Source organism: Eretmochelys imbricata, chromosome 15 (genome assembly GCF_965152235.1).
Source record: "Eretmochelys imbricata isolate rEreImb1 chromosome 15, rEreImb1.hap1, whole genome shotgun sequence".
NCBI classification, from domain to species: domain Eukaryota; kingdom Metazoa; phylum Chordata; order Testudines; family Cheloniidae; genus Eretmochelys; species Eretmochelys imbricata.
The window spans coordinates 2221417-2242988 of NC_135586.1; the positions used below are offsets into that span (position 1 = coordinate 2221417).

At 39.6% G+C, this 21572-nt stretch overlaps 1 protein-coding gene across 3 annotated transcripts in view; it reads right to left on the reverse strand.

Moving 5' to 3' along the window:
- Positions 1-21572, reverse strand: part of EWSR1 (EWS RNA binding protein 1) — a 39694-nt gene that overhangs the window by 15542 nt on the left and 2580 nt on the right. For all 3 annotated transcript variants that reach the window (XR_013348091.1, XM_077835229.1, XM_077835228.1), the window contains exons 2-8: positions 16181-16217; positions 15819-15870; positions 11687-11810; positions 4568-4754; positions 3269-3436; positions 2002-2213; positions 185-365 (exon numbers count right to left, since the gene is read on the reverse strand). Coding sequence is in view for 2 of the 3 variants with exons in the window: in XM_077835229.1 (XP_077691355.1) it covers positions 185-365; positions 2002-2213; positions 3269-3436; positions 4568-4754; positions 11687-11810; positions 15819-15870; positions 16181-16217 (961 nt within the window). In the remaining variant the exon portion in view is untranslated. The remainder of the gene's footprint in view (positions 1-184; positions 366-2001; positions 2214-3268; positions 3437-4567; positions 4755-11686; positions 11811-15818; positions 15871-16180; positions 16218-21572) is intronic.

A 21572-nucleotide genomic window follows, 5' to 3' on the forward strand; every position in this document is an offset into this window, starting at 1 on the left:
AAAAAAAGTGATCCTGCCCCTACTTCCCCTAGGAGGACATTTCCATGGACTAGAAACAATCTCACTATTAATAAATATTCTCCATGGAAGTGTGGTTTGAAATGTCATCTTTCAGCCGCTCCTTCCATTTCAAATCCTATGGGTAAAACAGAATTAGGTAAAAGGAGAAAAGATTTGCTCTTACCCCATTCCACCGCGTCCTCCTCCCCGCCCACCTCTGCTCATGCCTCCACGATCAAATCCTCCTCTTCCCCTTCCCCGGTTATCAGGGCCACTCATGCTCCGACTTTCTCCTGGGCCAGAAAAGCCTCCAGATTCCTGTCCATATCCACCCATGTTGCTGGTATGGTCCTGACGAAATGAACCTGAGGAGAGTTTGTATTGTAGATATTAAAGCAGAAGCAGATAAAGTCAGACTCATTCTGAAGTGCTTGTTCCGATTACAGTAACTCCTAACTTAAAGTCATCCCAGTTAACGTTGTTTCATTGCTGATCAATTAGAGAACATGCTATTTTAAAGTTGCGCAGTACTCCCTTATAATGTTTGGCAGCAGCATCCTTTGTCCACTGCTTACAGAAAGAGCAGCCCATTGGAGCTAGTGGTGGGGGCTTGGAACCAGGGTGGATCGGCAGCACTCCTATCAGCTCCCCTAAGTTTCCTGTGTGGCAGCTGCCCACCAAGCTATCAATTGCCAGGCAGTTCGGCTGTCCCTCCCCCACACTGCCCTGTGCTGCTCCTGCCCTTTGCCTTGGAGCAGCTCCTGGGAGCCGCCTGCTTGCTGTGCAGGGGTTGCTAATATCAGGGTGTCCCCCTCCCCCCGCTCCTGCCCCTAGCTACTTTACCCCATTTCCAGAGTGTGTGTGGTGGGGGAGACACTACAGGGCTGAGGACGGAGGGAGCTTGCTGGCAGCAGCTGCTGTCTCACCCTGCTGATCTACTTAAAAAGGCAATGTACTTAGAGTGGGATCAGCGTACTTAAAGGGGCAATGCGTGTCTCTCTCACACACTGTGTGTGTGTGTGTGTTTCTCTCTCTCTCCCATGCGGTCTTCCCTCCCTCCATTTGTGCTGCCTTGTAGAGTATGAGGCTAGTGTTAACCTTTGTGGGCTCAGCAGAGTGCTAGTTTATCATTTACCAGTAAGGCATTCCCTGGGAAATATCCCACCCTCTTTCACCCTCTGACTTCACCACCTCAACCAAGCTCCACAATCATCACTGCTGTGTACAGTATTAAACTGTTTAAAACTTGTACTGTGTATTTGTGTACACACACAAAATATAGTATTTTGTCTGGGAAAAAATTTTCCCTGAAACCTAACCCCCACCCCCCGCCCCATTTACATTAATTCTTATGGGGAAATTGGATTCGCTTAACATCATTTCACTTAAAGTAGCATTTTTCAGGAACATAACTACAACATTAAGCAAGGAGTTATTGTACCTCTTTGCACCTGCCTTCAGTACCATGAACTTTAGCAATACTGTTAACTAACCATTTGACATGGGTCTTAATACAATGGCTCTACTGAAAGCAGGATGCATAGCACTTGATTTGCGGTCAAACTTAAAAGTATACCCACAGTCAGTAAAAGAAGTCTACAGAACTATCAGCTTGCAGATCGCCTGCTGGCTGGAAAATACTCAAGCTGCTAAACGAGTGAAATCCTCCTTCAGAGATTTACTAGTATATCTTGACAAACACTACTGAGATAGGTTTCAGAGTAGCAGCCGTGTTAGTCTGTATTCACAAAAAGAAAAGGAGTACTTGTGGCACCATAGAGACTAACCAATTTATTTGAGCATAAGCTTTCCGGAGCTACAGCTCACTTCATCGTATGCATTCAGTGGAAAAAACTGAATGCATCTTGATGAAGTGAGCTCTAGCTCACGAAAGCTTATGCTCAAATAAATTGGTTAGTCTCTAAGGTGCCACAAGTACTACTGAGATTGTACAATCATTACAGCTCGCCTCCTTAGATGAGCTTCATTATGCAAACTCACTCTGCTGGCCATAACTGCTGCTCTGCTGGCTGTATTGGCTTGGGGCCTGGCTGTAGGATCCAGTCGGGGGAGGATAACTAGTAGGTGGCTGCTGGCCATAGCTGCTTTGCTGGCCATAGCTAGTCTGTTGTCCATAGGTGCTTGGCTGCCCATAGGTGCTTTGCTGAGAGTAACTGCTCTGATCGTAACTGCTTGGCTGTGTAGAGGAATAGCTGAAAGACATAAGAATTAAGAAGTGTTTCTAGATGGAAGATAAATCAAGCCCCCTGGAAACACGCATTAGGCTGCAGCGGTATCTAACTAGACAGTAATGCAAGTAATAACACAAGTCATTTAAAATGTGAGGTCATCCTATGGAGGCTGATTTGCAGGCATAGGAAAAAAATAAGGGTTGCTAAAAACAAAAACACTGATCTAGTCCCTCATAGCTCTAAAAAGAGATAACTATGCCATGGAAATCATCATTAGTTTCCAAGTGGGAAATCTGCACCCCTTGAGACAGTGCACTTTAAAACAAACAGAGATTCAGTGAATGATTGATATCTGTCATCTAGAAGACTCTGAAATATCAGCTGGTAATATGGTTTGTTTGTTTGTAACTTGTTTCCCTGGCTTCTTATAAATCAAGAGCAATCTAATTCACTTTATTTCCAACAAAATAAAGTCTCTCTGCTTGGCATGTGTAGGCTTTTCAGACATGCTTGAGAATTTCAAAAGCAACGCCTGTCTGTTCCACATTTCAGGATGAACAACTCACCTGAGATTCACGACGTGTGCAGAAGCAGCATTTTTAAAAGTTAACACTGAAGGGGAATACAGAGAGCCTGAATAATGTCCTCTCTTTAGGACCCCAAGTTTTAGGAGGCAATGACATGTAATTAAAAGGTGGCTTTCACACTTAAGAGTTAAAAGTGAATATTTCTAGATAAAACATTTTTCTTGAGTAGTCACTTTTGCCTTTTGTTATTATAGATATCTATCCTTTGATTAGAACTTATTTAATCACAGCCCTGTATTCTTTCCTCTTTGACCCTGCAGTGAAGAGAAGACTGGTTAGATGCAAGTAAGCTTGTTTATGAAAATATCTGATAATCTGCAAACATGGCAAGAAGGTTTATAGAGAACAAATGCTTAAAATCCAAAATATTTGAAGTTTTTACACACTAGGAAAGTCCCTTTAAAAAAGGCAACAGCACTTTTATCCAAGCAAACAAATTTTAATGCTCCACCACCACCTTCGCCAACTCTAATTTTCTGAAATAATTACCTGGTTGGAGGATAGGATGGAGGAGCAGTGACAGGCTGCATGGGGTAACTTCCAGGCACCTGAGGATAACTGTAGTTACTTTGTCCATATCCTAAGCTGGGCTGGCTGTAACCTGTGGTACTCGACTGCGGCTGGCTAGTCTCTGCTGGCTTGCTGCTATCCTGAGGTCTAAAAGCAAAGTTCAGCAATGAGGAGTCACTTTGTACCGAGCTCCCCTCCGTCCCAATTCTCCTTGCAACAGGTAATGATAATCCCAAGCACACCCAGCCGAAGACTAGGATATATTAGTTTATGGAATTTATGACCTAAAGTTGCCATTGCGTAGTCCAATGTATTTTAATTTCAACTCAGTATCAGTTTCATCACTGTGAAAGCAGACAGAATTCATTAAATCCAAGACTTTTTACATTTTGATTGGCAATTTATACATTCTCCCACTACTAGAGAAATCACTGGCTACCTCATTAACAATAATTAAAAATACAATTTTTCTACAGCTTCCATTTACTTCATTAATCAGGTGCAATCTCAAATCTAAAGCACACAAGTTAGAATTAGACCAACTCCAGCATAGCCCCAGACAGATCACATTCTAGAGCCAATTAACTCAGCCATTCCACTCTAGGTTTTCTTGCACTATGCTTGTAAGCGGTTAGTACAAAACTGGTGAAGAAGCTTTGCCACCTGATGGCATCATCTTATTTTGTTTAACATTCAATCTGATTTAGAGATTAACTAAAAAGAGTTTTAAAAGTTAAGAAAAATCTTACATTTGCTAAACATACAATTAAGCTAAGAGGCCTATTATCAACGGGGGCCAAAAATGTTGAAGATATTTCGTATCAAGTCATACACATACCCCATTCCCAAACGACATGCTAGGCAACACTATTGCTTTAAGTAACCCCATAACTAAAAGAGAAACAAGTGTTAATTTTCCACTACTTTTCCTATCTCACAGTTTGATAGCACTGCATCTACAGTCAGCTGCACTGTTTCGTTGGTCAGTAGAATTTCCTGTGTTAGGCAACAGCTTGGTAACATTGCCGGCAACCTCTGCTGGGTGCAGAAGGAGGAAGTCATGTACACACTTTCCCCAGGCACTGTAAGAGCTATGAGATAGAGCAGCAGCAAAGCTGAAACCAAAAATGCAAAAGGAGAGGCATATGCACAGAGGAGTAGGCCCAAGCATGTTCAGTGTTACTCTTGGATCTGTCAAAGGCCCACCTTTCTCAGCAATAGGAGAGCAGAAAGAACCTTATTTAAAAAGAAAAAATTAAATGAAACTGTGTGCATTACCTTGCAGGTGCAGATGTTGCTGGCTGCTGCCCATAGGTTGGGTAGGCAGGCTGGGTGCCATAAGCGGACTGTGCTGCATAAGAAGCCTGGGTGGTAGTAACTGTGGGTGTGGTGGTATCATAGGCAGCTGTACCGTACCCCTGGACAGGCTGACTATAAGCAGGGGGGGCAGTCGGGGTGGTATAACCTAGAACAAACAAAAGCTTGGTCAGACTGACTTTCAATCTAGATTTCATATTTCAGAATTTTATTCTTCAAAGAGTTTTACCCAGAGGTTACAAATGTTATTGATTTTACTTTTACTGTGCAATATAGGTAATCTGAAAACATAAAAATTGACTTATGCCCCTTTTCTGCTTCTTCATGGCATATGAAGGCCTGGAAATTTGTTTCCCCCAAACAGCGTTTTTGCTTCAACATTAGAAATTCTAGTCTAGTCTTCCAGGTCCAACTAATGACTAGAGAAATAATTACACCACTGAGAACAAAAGCTGATTGACCAACGGGAACTCCTTCTCAGTCAGACTAAAGATCGATTGTTTACAACTATTTAACTTCAATAACTAATTTAAAAAACATACAATACAGGCAGAGACCTGTAGAAAATACTCCAAAACAGGCAAGAGTCAGAGAACATTCTTGTTATTTCTAAAGTAAAAGAAACAATTACAGAAACTTTTACCTAAGTCACACCCATATTAGGCCTTAATACAACACAAAGAAAAGGCATAAGGCTAACTTTTAAGATGATCTTTACAGGTTACCATTAAAGCACTAGGTACTTGCAATCATTAGTAATTCTTGAAATGTAAAGAATGAACTTTAATTTTGCACTTACATAAGAATGGCCATACTGGGTCAGACCAATGGTCCATCTAGCCCAGTATCCTGTCTTCCAACAGTGGCCAATGCCAGATGCTTCAGAGGGAATGAACAGAACAGGGCAATTATCAAGTGATCCATCCCCTGTCATCCAGTCCCAGCATCTGGCAGTCAGAGGCTTAGGGACACCTAGAGCTGAAGTTGCACCCTGATCATCTTGGCTAACAGCTGTTGATGAACCTGTCCTACGTGACCTTATCTAACTTCTTTGAACCCAGTTAAACTTTTGGCCTTCACAGCAAGGAATTCCACAGGTTGACTGCACTGTGTGGAAAAGTACTTCCTTTTGTGAGAGTTAAACCTGCTGCCTATTAATTTAAATGGGTGACCCAGGTTCTTGAGTTATATGAAGGGGCTAATAACACTTCCTTATTCACTTTCTCCACACCATTCATGATTTTATAAACCTCTATCATATCCCCCCTCAGCCATCTCTTTTCCAAGTTGAACAGTCCATCTTTTTAATCTCTCCTTATATGGAAACTGTTCCATGCCCCTAATCACGTGTGTTACCCTTCTCATACCTTTTCCAATTCTAATATATCTTTTTTAAGATGGGGCAAATTGTATGCAGCATTCAAGGTGTGGGTGTATCAGGATTTATATCATGGCATTATGATATTTACTGTCTTACTATTAATCCCTTTCCTAATGGTTCCTAACATTCTGTTAGCTTTGACTGCCAGTGTACAGTAAGCGGATATTTTCAAAGATCTCTTTCTTGAGTAGTAACAGCTAATTTAGATCCCATCATTTTGTATGTATAGTTGGGCTTATGTCTTCCATTGTGCATTACTTTGCATTTATCAACACTGAATTTCATCTGCCATTTTGTTGTCCAGTTACCCAGTTTTGTGTGATCCTTTTGTAATGCTTCACAGACTGCTTTGGATTTAACTATCTTGAGAAATTTAGTATCATTTGCAAACCTTGTCACCTCACTTTACCTCTTTTTCTGGATTACTTATGAATATGTTGAACAGCATACTCTACTAATTTCAGGTTTCAGAGTAGCACCCGTGTTAGTCTGTATCCACAGAAAGAACAGGAGTACTTGTGGCACCTTAGAGACTAAAATTTGAGTATTTCAATAAAGAAACATACCAAATTGTTTCTGCTGTTTTAATATGCCACTGGTTAAAGGAAGACCGTACCAATTTAATATGCCTCAGGTAAAAATATTCAGTAGTTAATATAAACAAATCTTTGACGCTTTTTAGAAATATCTATCATTGCTCCTATCTCCAGTTAGCGAGTGGGAGTTGTTCTTTACTGGTATTTTCCAGCAGCTCAGTTTGATTTTGTAAAAGGGCACTGATAGCTAGCACTGAGAAACAAAGTAACAGGAAAACATTATCTCAGTCCTATTTTTCATCAATTAAGATAACAGCTTCCTTTTTACTTGCTAATTTTATTATAATTAAGAAACTTGTCATCACAAAGAAGAGACCATCACATGCAGTGTTCAGACTAACTACACTGGAGTTTTCCTTTCCTCTGCCTGATTTTCAGAAGAGAATCTCCAGTACTGTAACATTTACTAGTCAGCATCTTTTCCCTTCATCCTCAGTGTCTTCAAAATGCACAAGGCTGCTTTCGCTACTCATTGTGCTATGTAGGTGACCCGTCACAAAATCCAGACCTTTCCTAATTTGTTAATGAAGTAGTATTTAAACTACCTCATAGCACATGCCAAAGCAGCTACACTGGTAAACTATAAAACCAACTTCAGTTCAACATTCTGAGTAGTAACTCAGCACACGTGTAATAATTCTTCAAGTGTTCCTCATGAATCCCAGCATTTTAAACTGTACTTGTTACAATTCAGCCAAGCTAGAAAAGCCAAAGTGCAAGTAGGTATTTATCCTCCTTTTCTATAGGAAAGCATATCTCAACAATATTTGCTTTTCATAATATTCTGGCTACTCATTTCTACCTAGCATGCAAATCCCTGTTCTGAAGCCTAAGCGTGCTAGCGAGGAAAAAAGGTGAATGGGATGGTGCTGAATGGTGTAAAATGAGAACGGTTTTTTGTGTTCAGCAAACGGAAACAGTTCAAAAACTCTCAAAAAAACCAAACATGAGCCACAAAAGCATTCCACAAAGACTGGCTGATACCTAAAGTTAGATGAACCCCAATTCCAAACAACTAAGCCCCAATCGCTCATTGACAACATCAGGCTTTTGCAGTAAGTCAGTTCCCAGTGGTCAGAGGTAAACTTCACAGCAAACTAATACACTTGGGTCCCAATCCTGTACTCAGAGAGAACTTGTTGTAGGATCAAGGCCTAAGCTAGATCTTTCCAACTTTGATCCCTTTTTCCTGGCACATCTGATGGTATTATTAAAACCAAATCCAAAGCAGGCTGCAGAGTTTGCACACTGCCAGGTGTCACCAAGGTCGTTAACTGTCCTAAGAAAAAGAACCCTGAATTTTAAGCACATGTGAACTCTAGTCTTGGCACATCATTTGTAAAAATGCTTTTAATATTTAAGCCTCAATATGTAAATGGTTAGTGATTTAGGAACCCATTACTGTAAATTCTAATTTCAGCTGAACATCAGCTTAGTTTAGGATAATACAAATTATCCAAAACAATTAGAGCTGTATCTTTTAATGTATTAGATTCCACTTTGGGGAAACAAATAGACCAGCATCTCTCAAACTGGGGTCCGCAAAGGAACCCCTGGGGGCCCGCTGATTAACTCCTCCCCCTCCCTCCCAGCACCTCCTGGACAACAGGTGTGTAGGAGGCACTGAGCATGGATGGGGTGTGCTCAGGGTAGGGGGTGGAAAGAGGCATGGAAAAGGAGGGGCAGGGGTGGAGTGGGGGCAGGGCCTGGGGCTGAGCAGGGGCCTGGGGGGGGGGGGGGGGGCTGCAAAAATTTTTAAATCAAAATGGGGGCCCTCAGGTTGCTGAAGTTTGAGAACCCCTGATTTAGACCATGTAACCACCCAAACAATTTGAGAGAGTCTCCAACAGACAGAAAAAAGAAACTTTTAGAACTTCATAATCTCCTTTAAGCAGCCCGGTAAAGATATTCCTTAGTCAGCTCCAGTTCCTCTATCAGGATCTAACCCAGCAAGCCTTTTGCATGCAAAACCCCCATGGATATAAATAGCATTCTTTCTGCATTAGAAGGGAAGGATTCAGCCCTCAAAGAATACTCAGATGAAATACTGGATTGAAAAAGATTTATTCTGAAATAGCTGGCTTCTCTTCAGGTGGTGGCAGTTTTCAAAGTTCCCTCTAATTTAAACAGCCAGCATCATAAGCTGTTTAATAAATTCCTGCACAATCCTAATACATACAGGATAGGTAAACTTACCATAAGGGAGAACCAACACACAGGAAATTATGTTCACCCTCCATAATAAGTTATTCTTCATGATGGTAGATTACATATCTTTAAATTGTTGGGCTAAGTACTGACATTTTAAATACATGATACTAAAATACAGTGGTCAAAAAGAAAAAATGGGTTTGGTTATTTGCAGAAGATTATTCTCAATCTAGAGATCACAAAGAGGTCCCCAGGGTTATGACCCCTCCTCCCAACTTTTATGCCTAGAGGGGAAAGGGAGTCCCAAAAAATTGCTTAATTGGGGTAACAATATAGGAGATATTGATAACCTTTGGATTAACTCACACCTCAAATGCATACTAAGGTGCAAATCAGTGCCAGCCACACAGGACCAAATAGGCTGGGATAAAGGAGAGACTGATTGAGCCTCCCCCTATGTGGGGCTAAAATACGCCCCTATGCAGGCGAAGACAACCCTAGCCTGGACCACTATCATGGTGCAGAAGAACCAGCTCTAATACTCCTGCAGACAGACCCCCACATCAGTGGTATTTCAAAGGGAATGGGGAGGGAGCTTCACAGAGCAACATAAAGCTCTGACACAACATAAAGCCTTTTAAGGAATTATGAAAATAGACAATAAAAGTACCATTTAAATAATTGTCTTAAGCAATACAAAGTCAGCTTCTAGAGAAAATTAAGTGCAATTTTACCGGAAGTCTAAATGTGATCCTTTTTAGGGTGCTAATTGTGTGTCCCTTACAGCACTCCATGTTTTATAAAGCATGAAAACATAGAAATTGCATACTGAACAGTATCTTTGATGGACTTTAGATTAGGCCCCTAAGAGGTTTCAGGTTGTTTAAAACAGTACTACTATCAGTTCACCTTTGGAGGATTCTGAATCTTCTAGGAGAGGATGGTATAGTGACTTTAGCACTCAGCACTAGGTGCATATAAGTAGCATATATAAACAGTTCTGCCAAAGTTAAAGACAGGGAGGCAAACGAATGGACAGAAAGGCAAACTAATGCAAATCATACTCTAGGGACCTACGCCTATGTGGTCTTCCATCTGACCATAATTTTTTTTTTAACTGGCATTTTTTATTGGGTGTGAGAGGAAGCAGCACAGGCAAAATATCTAATATTGTTATATATCCCAGTAAATGTAACTTGAGCTAAACATGGTGCAAGCAAAAAACATAATCCAGTAGATTACTGTTCCTATAACCCCTGCACATTAAGGGCGGGTCTTCACTACAGGCTAAATCAGCAACGCTGCAACAGAAGCAGCAGCATCGATTTAGCAGGTCTGGTGAAGACGCCGTAAATTGATGGGAGAGCGCCTCCTGTCAACGCAGACATCGCTGTAAATCGATTTAAGCTATGTCCAATTAAATTACGTAATTTATGTAATTTAATTAGCATAACTTGGATCGACTTACCTTGTTAGTGTAGACAAGGCCTCAGTGCCAGCAGAATAAATGGCAGAGATTTTTCAGCGATATTTTTAAAGTTTAAGTCTACAAATATATTCTGTTAATGATTCCTGATCTTCAACACTTAAATGGCGAACCAAGAACAAATCACCCCTAGAACTGCGTGAGTTACAAAAGCAATCTGTTCTCATTCTTCAAGGCATAAGATTACTGTCAGAAAGAAACCCTCCCCCACTTAAAAATGGTGGTAAAGAATTGCAAAATTAAATACATTATGGTAATTTTTTCTCCACATTTTCCATTGTAAGACATCCACCTTACCATCCATCCATCTATGCCCAGATACTAGTAGAAACACCACCTGTATGTCCTGGATATTCCTAGGGAACCTTTAGGAAGTTTCCATTCCACTAGAGAGTTAATTTTAATAAAGGATGAGCCACATAAAAAACTGTAGCCAGGATGTCACTTGAGTGAAGAGAGTCTATGTTTTTGCATGGATTCCTGGTTCAAATTGAGTGCACCAGAATATAGTCTTCAAATGATGGATCAAGTCTCTCCAGATCAGGTTTTTTGGGTTTTTTTTTTTTTAATAAACTAAGGTATTTTTATGAACAAGGCTCCAGTTTAAAAAGCACAAGTTGAAGTAATTTACAGACTATTTATGAAGATGTCAAGTATATGTCTGAACTGGAAACCCATAGACATAACATGGAACATGCAAAAGTGGTAGTCAGAACAATCTGAACATGTCTAATCATGCTGTTTACCCTTTAGGAAATGGTAAAGACAGCTCGGTTATATTCACCTGGAACACCTTGGTACAGCTGTCACTAGATTGCTTGGAAAGTTTTATCCATAGAGCATGGCACTCAGGAGTTTGTGAATGGTACTCATTATACAGACATGGAACTTATAAATGGCACTAAATACTAGCAAATTTTGAATAGTACTGTATGTTTAATGTGATGTTATTAGGTCTAAAACAAATGAAACACCTAAAGGGTTAACATCACAAGTTTAGACAGAATGAAACAGCATTTCCCATGCAAGAGTGAGCAGGATATTCAAACCTGTACTTGTCCCTTCTACTGTGGAAAGCACAAGACAAAAAGTAGAGGGTACACTATCAGAACAGGCAAACAGTCACTTTAACCAATTTGATTTTCAAGCAACTGAAGAGATGCCCAGAGTACACATTCCCAATGAGCATTGTTACACAGTTTTTGTGTTTGATTCTTTTTTTAAACAAAGTACATTCTGTAGATTAAACGGGTATGTTTACTCCTGGCATTCATCCCACCCACATCTCAGCATTGTTTTAAATCAGCATTCCCTAAAAGGAAGGCTACAGGAACACTAAAACCTTTTCTACGTCAAAGATGCCCTAATCGACTCAATATGGTTTAGGTTCATATTTAGGTAGAAGATTTTAACTAAGCTCTTTCCCCAGTAAAAACGAAGTCATGCAACACTGTTGAGGCTCTTACCCGTTGGAGGCTGCCCATATGAAGTTGCATATGCAGTTTGCCCATATGTTGCAGTTGTCTGAGCCTGTGTGTAGTTGACATCAGTGGGCTGTCCATAAGTTCCATAACTCTGTTGCCCATAGGCCTGCTCCAAACAAAATATATATTTAATTCAAGCACCAAGATCAGTTTATTTCATTACATAGAGGCATATAAACAGTCATTTTGGTGACACGGAGTAAAAAGGCAGCAATGTGGAGCAATTTAAATCAATTTATTTTTCTTTTAAACAACAGACAAATTAGGTTGAGGCTTTGTAAGGCTGATTAAAATTTATAATCAAGTAAATTATAAATGCTGCTTCTAAATGTTACTACTAGTATCTTTATTAGAATTTTACAAACCCCATAGGCCAAACAAAATATTGAAAACTAAACCCTTGATCCTGCAAACACTTAAATACATAACTTTATCCACATAAATAATCCCAAGCTTCCTACAGACTTTGATAGGCATACTCACGTGTTTATAGTTAATCATATGAATATGTGTAGGCAGCCTGAGGAGCTAAAAACCATACTTTTTATTAAAAAACTTTTCTTAGTGGAAACTTTTGCCACTTCAAAACAAAATTCCTTCAGTGTTAACCGTGAAATGTTACTTAGGCTTTCAAAGCATTAACAAAGTTGTTGTGAACATTTTCAAAAGTAAGAGCCTAAACCCATATTTAAGTACTTGAGGGCATGATTTTAAGGAGTGCTTAAGGAGGCTTATTACTCCAGTTGAGCTAGCCTACCTCCAGTATCATACTGGGAAATACACGAGCTACAGAGTGATTAGCAGCACATGGTATGTCTACACTGCAGCTGGGTCTGCGCATCTCAGTCTGGGTAGCCAGACTCAGGCTAGCTCCACTTAAACTAGCATGCTAAAAATAGCAGTATGGACACTGCAGCACGGGTGGCCATTCTGACTGTGGGTCTGAGGTCAGGTGACTAGTCTGAGTCACAGACCATGTTGCAACATCCACACTGCTATTTTTAGCATGGTAGCTCAAGTGAGTGTCTACTTGGGCTGGGAGCTGTAGTGTAGACATACCCCCAGACTGACTGTTCTAGTAGAGTGATTAGATTAGCAGTTGAGTTGTTGTATCTTAAGCTGCTGCACCCCCACTGAATTACTAGCTGGAGATTCAAACACTCTCCTTCACCTACCCAAGCTTAAAGCACCACATCTCTCCTGGTAGAGATTTGTGTGTGAACATGATCTGTATGTGGGTGAGAGGCAAAGCTCAAGTTATATCTCAGACTAAAAATGCAGTGAAGACAAGCCTTATGTGACTTAGGACCACATGTCTCATTGACTTCAAACTGTAAACCCTAAAGGAGGGTAGCCTAGTCACAGTGAAAGCATTTCAAGCTTTCTTGACTTGTGGAAGTTCAGTAGATAAGAAGTTGAGGAAAGGCTGCAAGTGTAACATGGACTATTTGCTTATAAATTTAAGTTGCGTTGTTCTCACAGACAGGGTGTTAGTGAGCCCTTTGTCTTCTCTTTTTCAACACAGATGAGCATTTTAAGTATGAAACTTCTTAGCAAAAAAATTCATTCATAAAATCTGAAATTCTAACGATTAGAAAACTAAAGAAAAAGTACAAAACATCCACTATAACATACTGGTGGCTTGACTAATGCTAATCTTTTCCCCCAAATAACTAAATAGTAACAGGAGTCATCAGTATGTATACTTTATCTCAAACTAGTGGATGTCCAGAAGATTGGATGTCCCCCCAAGCTCTTAAGCATGATTCGATCCTTCCATGAAAACAGTCCAATATGACGGCTCAGTGTTTGAGGCTTTCCAGATTCATTGCGGAGCTGAGCAAGATTGAGTACTTGCACCGACTCTGTTTGGGATTTTCCTCTCCCTGCTACTGAAACAAGCTTTTGGTTCCTCAACTGAGGGAATCTACTTGCACACAAGATCTGATGGAAAGCTGTTCAATCTTGCAAGACTCAGATCTAAAACCAAGACTCAGAAGGCCCTTATCCAACATCTTTTCCTTGCTGATGATGTGCAGCAGTGACAACCCACACAGAAGCTCATCTTCAAAGCCTAATAGTCAGTTCTTCCAAAGCCTGCCAGACTTCAGGCTTACTATTAAGCCTAAAAGAGACTAACAATGTGCCATGGAGTTGAGGAAGCACCCTCCATCAAGAACAGCAGCTATGAACTTGAAGTGGTGAAAGAGTTCACATACCTGGGGTCCACTATCACAGCCAAACTTTCACTTGAAACTCGACATCCGCATTGGAAAAGCTGCCACAACAATGTCTAGACTGAACAAGAGGGTAGGCCAAACAACAAACTGACAAAACACACAAAGATCTGTGTGTATCGTGTGTGTGTTATCAGTATATTTTTGTATGGAAGCGAGACATGGACCAGAGCTTTCATGTGTGTTAGCTTCGTCAAATCTTTGGAATCTTCTGGAGGGACAGAGTCACCAACACTGAGGTGCTCAAACGGGCCAGCATACCCAGCATGCAAACACTTCCCAAACAGACACTTCCACTGGCTTGAGCATGTGTGCTGAATGAATGATGGGCACATCCCAAAGGACACCCTCTACAGCAAACTGGCATTAGGAAAAAGACCAAAAGGACATCCAAAATTGCATTTCAAGGATGCGTGCAAAGAAATGCACATGGATGTAGACAAATGGGAAGATCACACTCAAGACTACAGTCTTTGGAAACAAGAGCTTAACAACGGTCTCCAGAGATATGAGAGGAAGCAGTTTAGCTCAACAGAGGAGAAAAGAGTTTGCAGAAGGCAGGGCCCAAAGGGTCGAATCACCAGCTTTAAATGTGACAGATGTGGCAGAGATTGTCTCTCTTCAGCCAGACTTGCGGCTGCCATAAAACCAACTGAGTAAATTCTTTACCTCTCAGGAGCGTATACCCATGGTCTCTCGAGACTGAAGGACACCTATTATTACTCTACCTCATGGGTTCTCAAACTTCAGTGCACTGCAACCCCACTTCTGAGAACAAAAATTACTACACGACCCCAGGAGGGGGGACCGAAGCCTAAGCCCACCTGAGCCCTGCCAAAGCCCCACCACCCTGGGCTTGGGGGACCAAAGCCAAAGGGCTTCAGCCCCAGGTAGGGGGCCTATAACCTCAGCCCCACCATCCAGGGCTGAAGCCCTCAGACTTTGGCTTCAGCCCTGGGCAGTGGAGCTCAGGCTTTGGCCCAAGGAGGGGCCAGGGAACTTTGGCTCCAGCAAGTCTAATGCCAGCCCTGGCAACCCCATTAAAATGGTGGTGCAACCCACATAAGGGTCCCGACCCACAGTTTGAGAACTGCTGCATCTAGTTCTAAAGTCATTTTTCATCAATACAATTATGTAAACAAAACTTTAATTAGCGTGTAGGTCACTGATTAAGGAGACCCAAATGCAAAGATTACAGTTGTATTTCTCTGGCAACAGTTGATACCTTACTGCTGCAGAGTAAGGCATGCAGCTCCCTTGAAAGTGAAGCTATCGAATGATGCTAGTAGAAACGCAGAAACCTGAACTACAGTTTTAGAAGGAAACTCAGTATTCCTTTAAAATGCATTTGAAGTTTGTCTCTACACAATCTGGATCCTTAAGATTGTTTTTTAAATGCAAACATTTTAGTTTCCTTTTGACAGACATCAGCCTGAAATCTAGTCAATTTCAAGTGTTGTTAATTGTTTCTGGTATAATACCTGTACCTAAAGTCTATTCTCTTCCCATTCCATCCAACAACTGATGCAATTTTGCAAATTACATTTCTCTACTTTAACAGGTTTCTCTCTCCTGCACTGCTGAATGAAATATTCGCAAACAGGGAAACTGTTAAATACACACCAAGAATTATTTTCTCTCAATTACAGCAGTAGGCTAAGAAATTCTTAACAGTAAGTGAACAGTTCCAGATTTTAAGGTTTTTGTCCCTTTAAGGAAGCCTTCTACACAATCTAAAATGTTATCATAAAACTTTCCAACATATTTCACATTAAAGCTCAGTCTTTTTCTTTGGTTATTTAATGGCTGGTCAAGTCTGGCTTAGTTTATTGGTAGACGTGACTCAGTAGCTGTTATGAAAATGCCCCATGTTTTACCTGGGTCGTCTGTGCATATCCTTGAGCTGGCTGAGCTGCATAAGCACTGTAGCTATAAAAAGAATGTAATGAAATTTTAAAATGCAGATATACACTATTGAATTGTGTAATACATACTTTACACAAACACTTTCAATGTTCCCAAACTATTTGTGTTGTAGTTCTTGGTAACAGAATATAAAAGGTCTAATTTAAAGGAAACAGTAGAATCCATTTTTTATTTAGAAATATATATACACATCTATATATACACACACACACACTCAAATTAAGAAATACAACACTATATACCAAATCTTCACTAAAGAGAAAGCTATTGTATGCCCTCTAAAAACACAAATGGAGACTATAATGTTACTTACCCTTGCTGGGCTGCAGCTTGGCTATAGGTACTATAGTCTGCAGGAAAGAAAGAAGAGTAAGAATGTTGACAAAGACAGCTAATAAAATTGATGGCATAAGAGTGCAGTTGCCAGAATTTCTTCCAGCTGCTTAGAAGAGGAGAAACCATTATAAACAACCAGAAACCAGACTTTCGAAGGTGCTAAAGGTAAATTTATTAAACATTTTGGTTTGGAAACAAAAACCTCTTCCCTCTGTTACCTGCTGCTTCCAGCAATCTTGGGATTAGACTCCTTTAATGTGTCACCTTGGATGGCACCCAGCTACCGAAGCAGGAGGATGTGTGTTTTTTTTTTTTGTTTTTTTGTTTTTAAAAAAAACACAATGCCTGACCCCTTTAAGACAAGGTCAGTTTCAGGAGGCTTTGCTCCAACTATTCAAAGTTGTAGAAGCTAAAATAAGGCTGTGCTCCTTGTATTTTGACTTTAAAAGGCCAAAAATGAATCACTGGAAGATTGTTTAAAAGTTTGTGTCAAAATCCAAGATATTCAGTTAGCAATGAGTTTTTATATTCCCACCCTCCCCCTCCCCTTGATCAAAGACAATGCTATATTTCAGATTATTATAGATCATAAATGTAAGGCTTCACTGAAAGGTATGAAGTGTTTTTAGTTGCCTTTCAGACATCTAGAGCAAGCAGTAGCAGAAGTTTCTCAACAGGTCAAGGCCTTAGTCGCCAAACAAATTATTACTTTCAAATGCTTCCAGTGTACGGAAAGTGTGATTAACGGAGTATGCAAAGATCAGATATTGTTCAAACTCTCTATATCTATGCATTCTCTAAATCAGTGTCTCTCAACAATTGGTCCCTGAAATCTCCCAGATACAAGTCAGGAAGGCAGCAAGCTGGTCTCTGGTATCAAAAAGGTTGAGAAACACTGTTCTAAAGCTACTACAGCCACTCAAGCTAAGGCATCTAATTTAGTTGAAAGCAGTTTGGGACTAGATATTGCTACAGTTTCCTTGCAAAGATTTAAGTAGTCCCAAATGGGAACAGATGTATATATTTTTATTTTGACAATACCTCAGGGTTAGCTAGTATGGCCAAGAAAACCAAAGTAAAAATATAGTAGGAATCTGGCTGACAACTCTGCAGAATTCAAGGATCTGCTTTAATTCTTTCATTTATCTTTCTAGCTTCTTGTTAACTGAAATGTGTGGCACTGAATAAACAAAGGTTGAATATAAAAACTTAGTATTTTTATTGTATATCAATGGCTCACGTTTCTTAAAGCCGAAGACTCCTCAGCAACACAATTTTCAGTCTCTGCTTCCCACCCCATTCACATATAATGATTAAAATTAATCATATGGGTTTCTTCCCCTCCCATTTCAATCTTGGTGTTGCTGTTGGCGGATTCAGGCACTGACTGGGATTTTGAGGGGGAGTGCATTAGAAAGGAAGTTGCAGCGGCCTGGATGATAACTTCTGACTAGCCTGCACACTATTTTGAATTTGCAGTAGGAAGAAATAAAGAAATAAAGGGGTAGAGAGTCTCCGCAAATAATTTATTTTTAGATTAAACAAACACCTGCCATTTGATGCCACTCAGAACCAAATATGTTAAACCGCTTTTCTGAAAGATCTAAACTCCTGAGATCCCTCACACAAATTAGACTATGTTCTAGCATTACTTGTTTTTTCTAAATATTTTTATATTTTTAAAATTTACAACTTGCTACGTCCAATTCTTTGACTGCCTTTTACAGATGTTTAAAATGCATGCCCATTCCCAGCTCAGATGCATTAACAACATTTCAGTCTTTAAAACATTCATTAGTTAAAGCTGACCTAAAATGAGCATCATTTGTTTCTTTCACACCTTGCATTGCTTTCCTTCACCTCAGTGTTCATCATACCTTCCTATTTCTTACTATGTACTTAACTTCCTTCCTTTTCTTCCACATTTGCTCCACCTTATCTTATTCCTAACCAACTCTCCCTCCCCCTTCTTCCTCATTCCCTTTATTTTCTATATATCCATCATCCATTCCTTTGTCCACCACACTCCCACAATCTGTCCATATGCCCACTACTCATAATCCCCATCCTCATCTTCCCACTTTCAGTCCTCCTTTTGCTACCCTTCTGTTTCACTGAACACACTCAACATTTCTGAGCCTACTTTCCTTGCAGCTGAAAAGCATATGTACATATGGCCACCACTTATGTGCTGAGATGCGACAGGTGAGTCCCCAGCTCTGCTTCCTCTTGCTCAAGGGTTCTCAAACTGGGGGTCAATACATCTCAGGTGTTGTGAGGTTATTACATGGGTGGTCACAAGCTGTCAACCTCCACCCCAAACCCCGCTTGCCTCCAGCATTTATAATGGTGTTAAATATATTAAAAAGTGTGTTTAATTTATTAGCGGGGGTCGCACTCAGAGGCTTGCTGTGTAAAAGGGCTGGCCAGTAAAAAAGGTTTGAGACTCACTGCTCTTGCTGCTCAGTGGAAGGACATTGGCAAGCAAATTACTACACCCACAACAATGAGCTGAGCCTCAGAAGCAGCCCCAAATTTGAGAATCTTTACTATGCAATCTTCAGTTACTTATAACACTTACTTTTCCCCTCTTCTCCCCTTTTATTTCCTTTAAACAACATAAGATAGTGTTTTTACTATTAGGTCTCTATAATCAGGTTAATCAAATATATTATGAAATCTGTCTTTAACTTCCCTTTTCTAACGTGCTCAAGTGGACTAGTGAACGTTTTAAAGAAGAAATATTTTGCTTAATTGTTATAACAAGGGATCCTAGCTTTCCGTTATAAAAAACACAAATTCTCCAGTAAAAAACCCAGTGTTTTCCTAGCCACAATATACAGTGGAACCCTGTTTATCCGATCTAATTGGGACTGGGGCCAGACCAGATAAGCAAAAATTCAGATAATCTGGAAAACGGGCAAAGAACTTCAGCCCCAGCCACCAAGGTCTCCCACTAACAGCCCAAACCCCGCTGCCTAGGGCTGAATTTTTTTGCCCACTCTCCTGATTATCCAAATTTTTGCTTATCTAGTGTAGCCCTGGTCCCAATTAGATCAGATAAATGGGGTTCCACTCTAGTTAATTTATGTTTGTATTTTTTTCATAAAATTTAAAAAACAAAAATTCTCTGTAAAAATGCAAATTCCACATTTTTCCATGGCAAATGGACATTTCAAAAACACTCATTTCAATGGGACTTGAATCTTCACCCTCTTCTGTTTCATGAGGCTCGACAATACAGTGGTGTAGCACTAATACAGCAGCTCCTGAAGAAAAAACATCCTCCTTTACTGAACGGAAAGACAGGCACATTTTTTTAAACCATTCTGACAATTTTACTCTCATGTTTCTTTACTCATTAGTTCTTTAGGTTGATAAGCCCAAAGTTTGACCTATTTATAATTTATAATTTTTTTTTGCAACACTCACATAAAATTGCATTTTCCTCTAAAGATATACTTTACTGGTTTTCTCCAAAGAAAAAAGTTATCTGCCAGAAACTAAGTGTGGCAGAACTAAGGCAGAAAAGCAGCCATAAAACAACTGAGTACACATGGAGGAAAGTAAATAATTAAACACTAAATTTAAAAATAAAAACCATGAATCAAACTAACTTTTCAGTACTGCAAGTTTTCTAGCAGAATGCACCAATTAAATAAAGATAATTTAAATCAGCAAGCAGGAAACCTTGATTTAAACCATCAGTTTTAGTCATGTTTTGCATTTGCACTTTAGTTAGTTTCCTGGTTGATTTCCATTGATTGGTAACCACTAAAATATGTATATTTGCAACTAACTATAGCCTTTACACTAAATGTGGTGCTTTTCTGCTAACAAGGAGGATACATTACAGCTATACATATTTATTTAAGCAATTATCTAGATTAATTTTTAATCAGATGATTAATTGCTTATGATTTGTGTCAAGTGGTATTCGAATGAAATTAAAATTAAACCAGGAGTGCACAAACCCAGCACTTATTAAATAAAACTACCTTAACTGTGCTGGTAATTTCAAAATTTCAAAACACATTTTACATTGAAAACTGATTAGTTAGTGAACCGATTATCTGATTACCACATCCTTCAAAATTTTAGAACGAAAAGATCTCATCCTATTACACAGTTTTTTCAGATTAAACATGCACTGCTTAATATTATTAATGTAGTTGAAACTATTTTAATAGATAATAAATTTAAGCCAACATAGGTTGTCAATTTCAAATATAATTTTAAATGTTTATTTAAAAAACAAACCTAATTAAAGAAATCAGATTTAATAAAAATATCGATTTTTAATTATTTTTTTAAAGAAGATTTTTATCCACCCTGTTTTCTGGTGTTAAAGTTCTAGAAATCTCAGTTTAAAATACACCTCTACCATGATATAAGGCGACCTGATGTAACACGGATTTGGATATAACACGGTAAAGCAGCGCTCCGGAGGGGAGGGGAGGGGGCGGCTGCGCACACCGGTGGATCAACGCAAATTCGATATAAGGCAGTTTTACCTATAATGCGGTAAGATTTTTTGGCTCCTGAGGACAGCATTATATTGGGGTAGAGGTGTACCTTCACTGTACTGATTTTTAAAGATAAACTGCAAGAATCACTGTGTTCAAATTAAAGGTGTACCGGAATCCAGATTTAGGCTTCTCTGATTAGTCCTTTCACAAGACAAAGAAGACCCTTGGTGAGTAAAGAAATACTGCATAACTTTTGTATATAAATACTATGGTGATGCTCTGGTGCCAGAAAGGCTACCAAACCAACCACCATATAATATAACAGGTCCTTAGTTACACCACAATTCCACTGTTTAGTGTAGATGGACTCTTAACTATACTCCCAAACAGTGAAAACACCTTTGTACCAGGCTCTATTATGGTCCCAGAAATAGTTAATCTACCATCTATCCTATACAACCGAAACGAATGTAACCAGATATATTCATCACAGGGTCTCATGACATATCTGTAGGCCAAATATTAGTCTGCTTATTTTTTCACTGCTATATAAACCACATCCACGAGGCTCAGTAAACATTTACCGAAGACCACTTTTGCAATTTAGCCTGCCTATGTGGACTAGATGTAAATGTTTAATCCAGATTTTAAAAATGGTTTAGAATGATATTAGCCCCAAAGCCTATTTTAAAATAAACTTCAAATATTGAGTCCTAATGTGGAGAGTGATTGCAATGGCCCTATCCATCTTCTTTCCCACTCTACTCCTATAGAAAACTTGAGCTTCAGCAGTTAAAGCTGTATTTCCTTAAGAAACCCTAGGCATTTTGCATTACACAATTACTGAATGTATTACATGACTAATACGTAGAAACAGAACTCCAGTGCCTCCATTTTGAT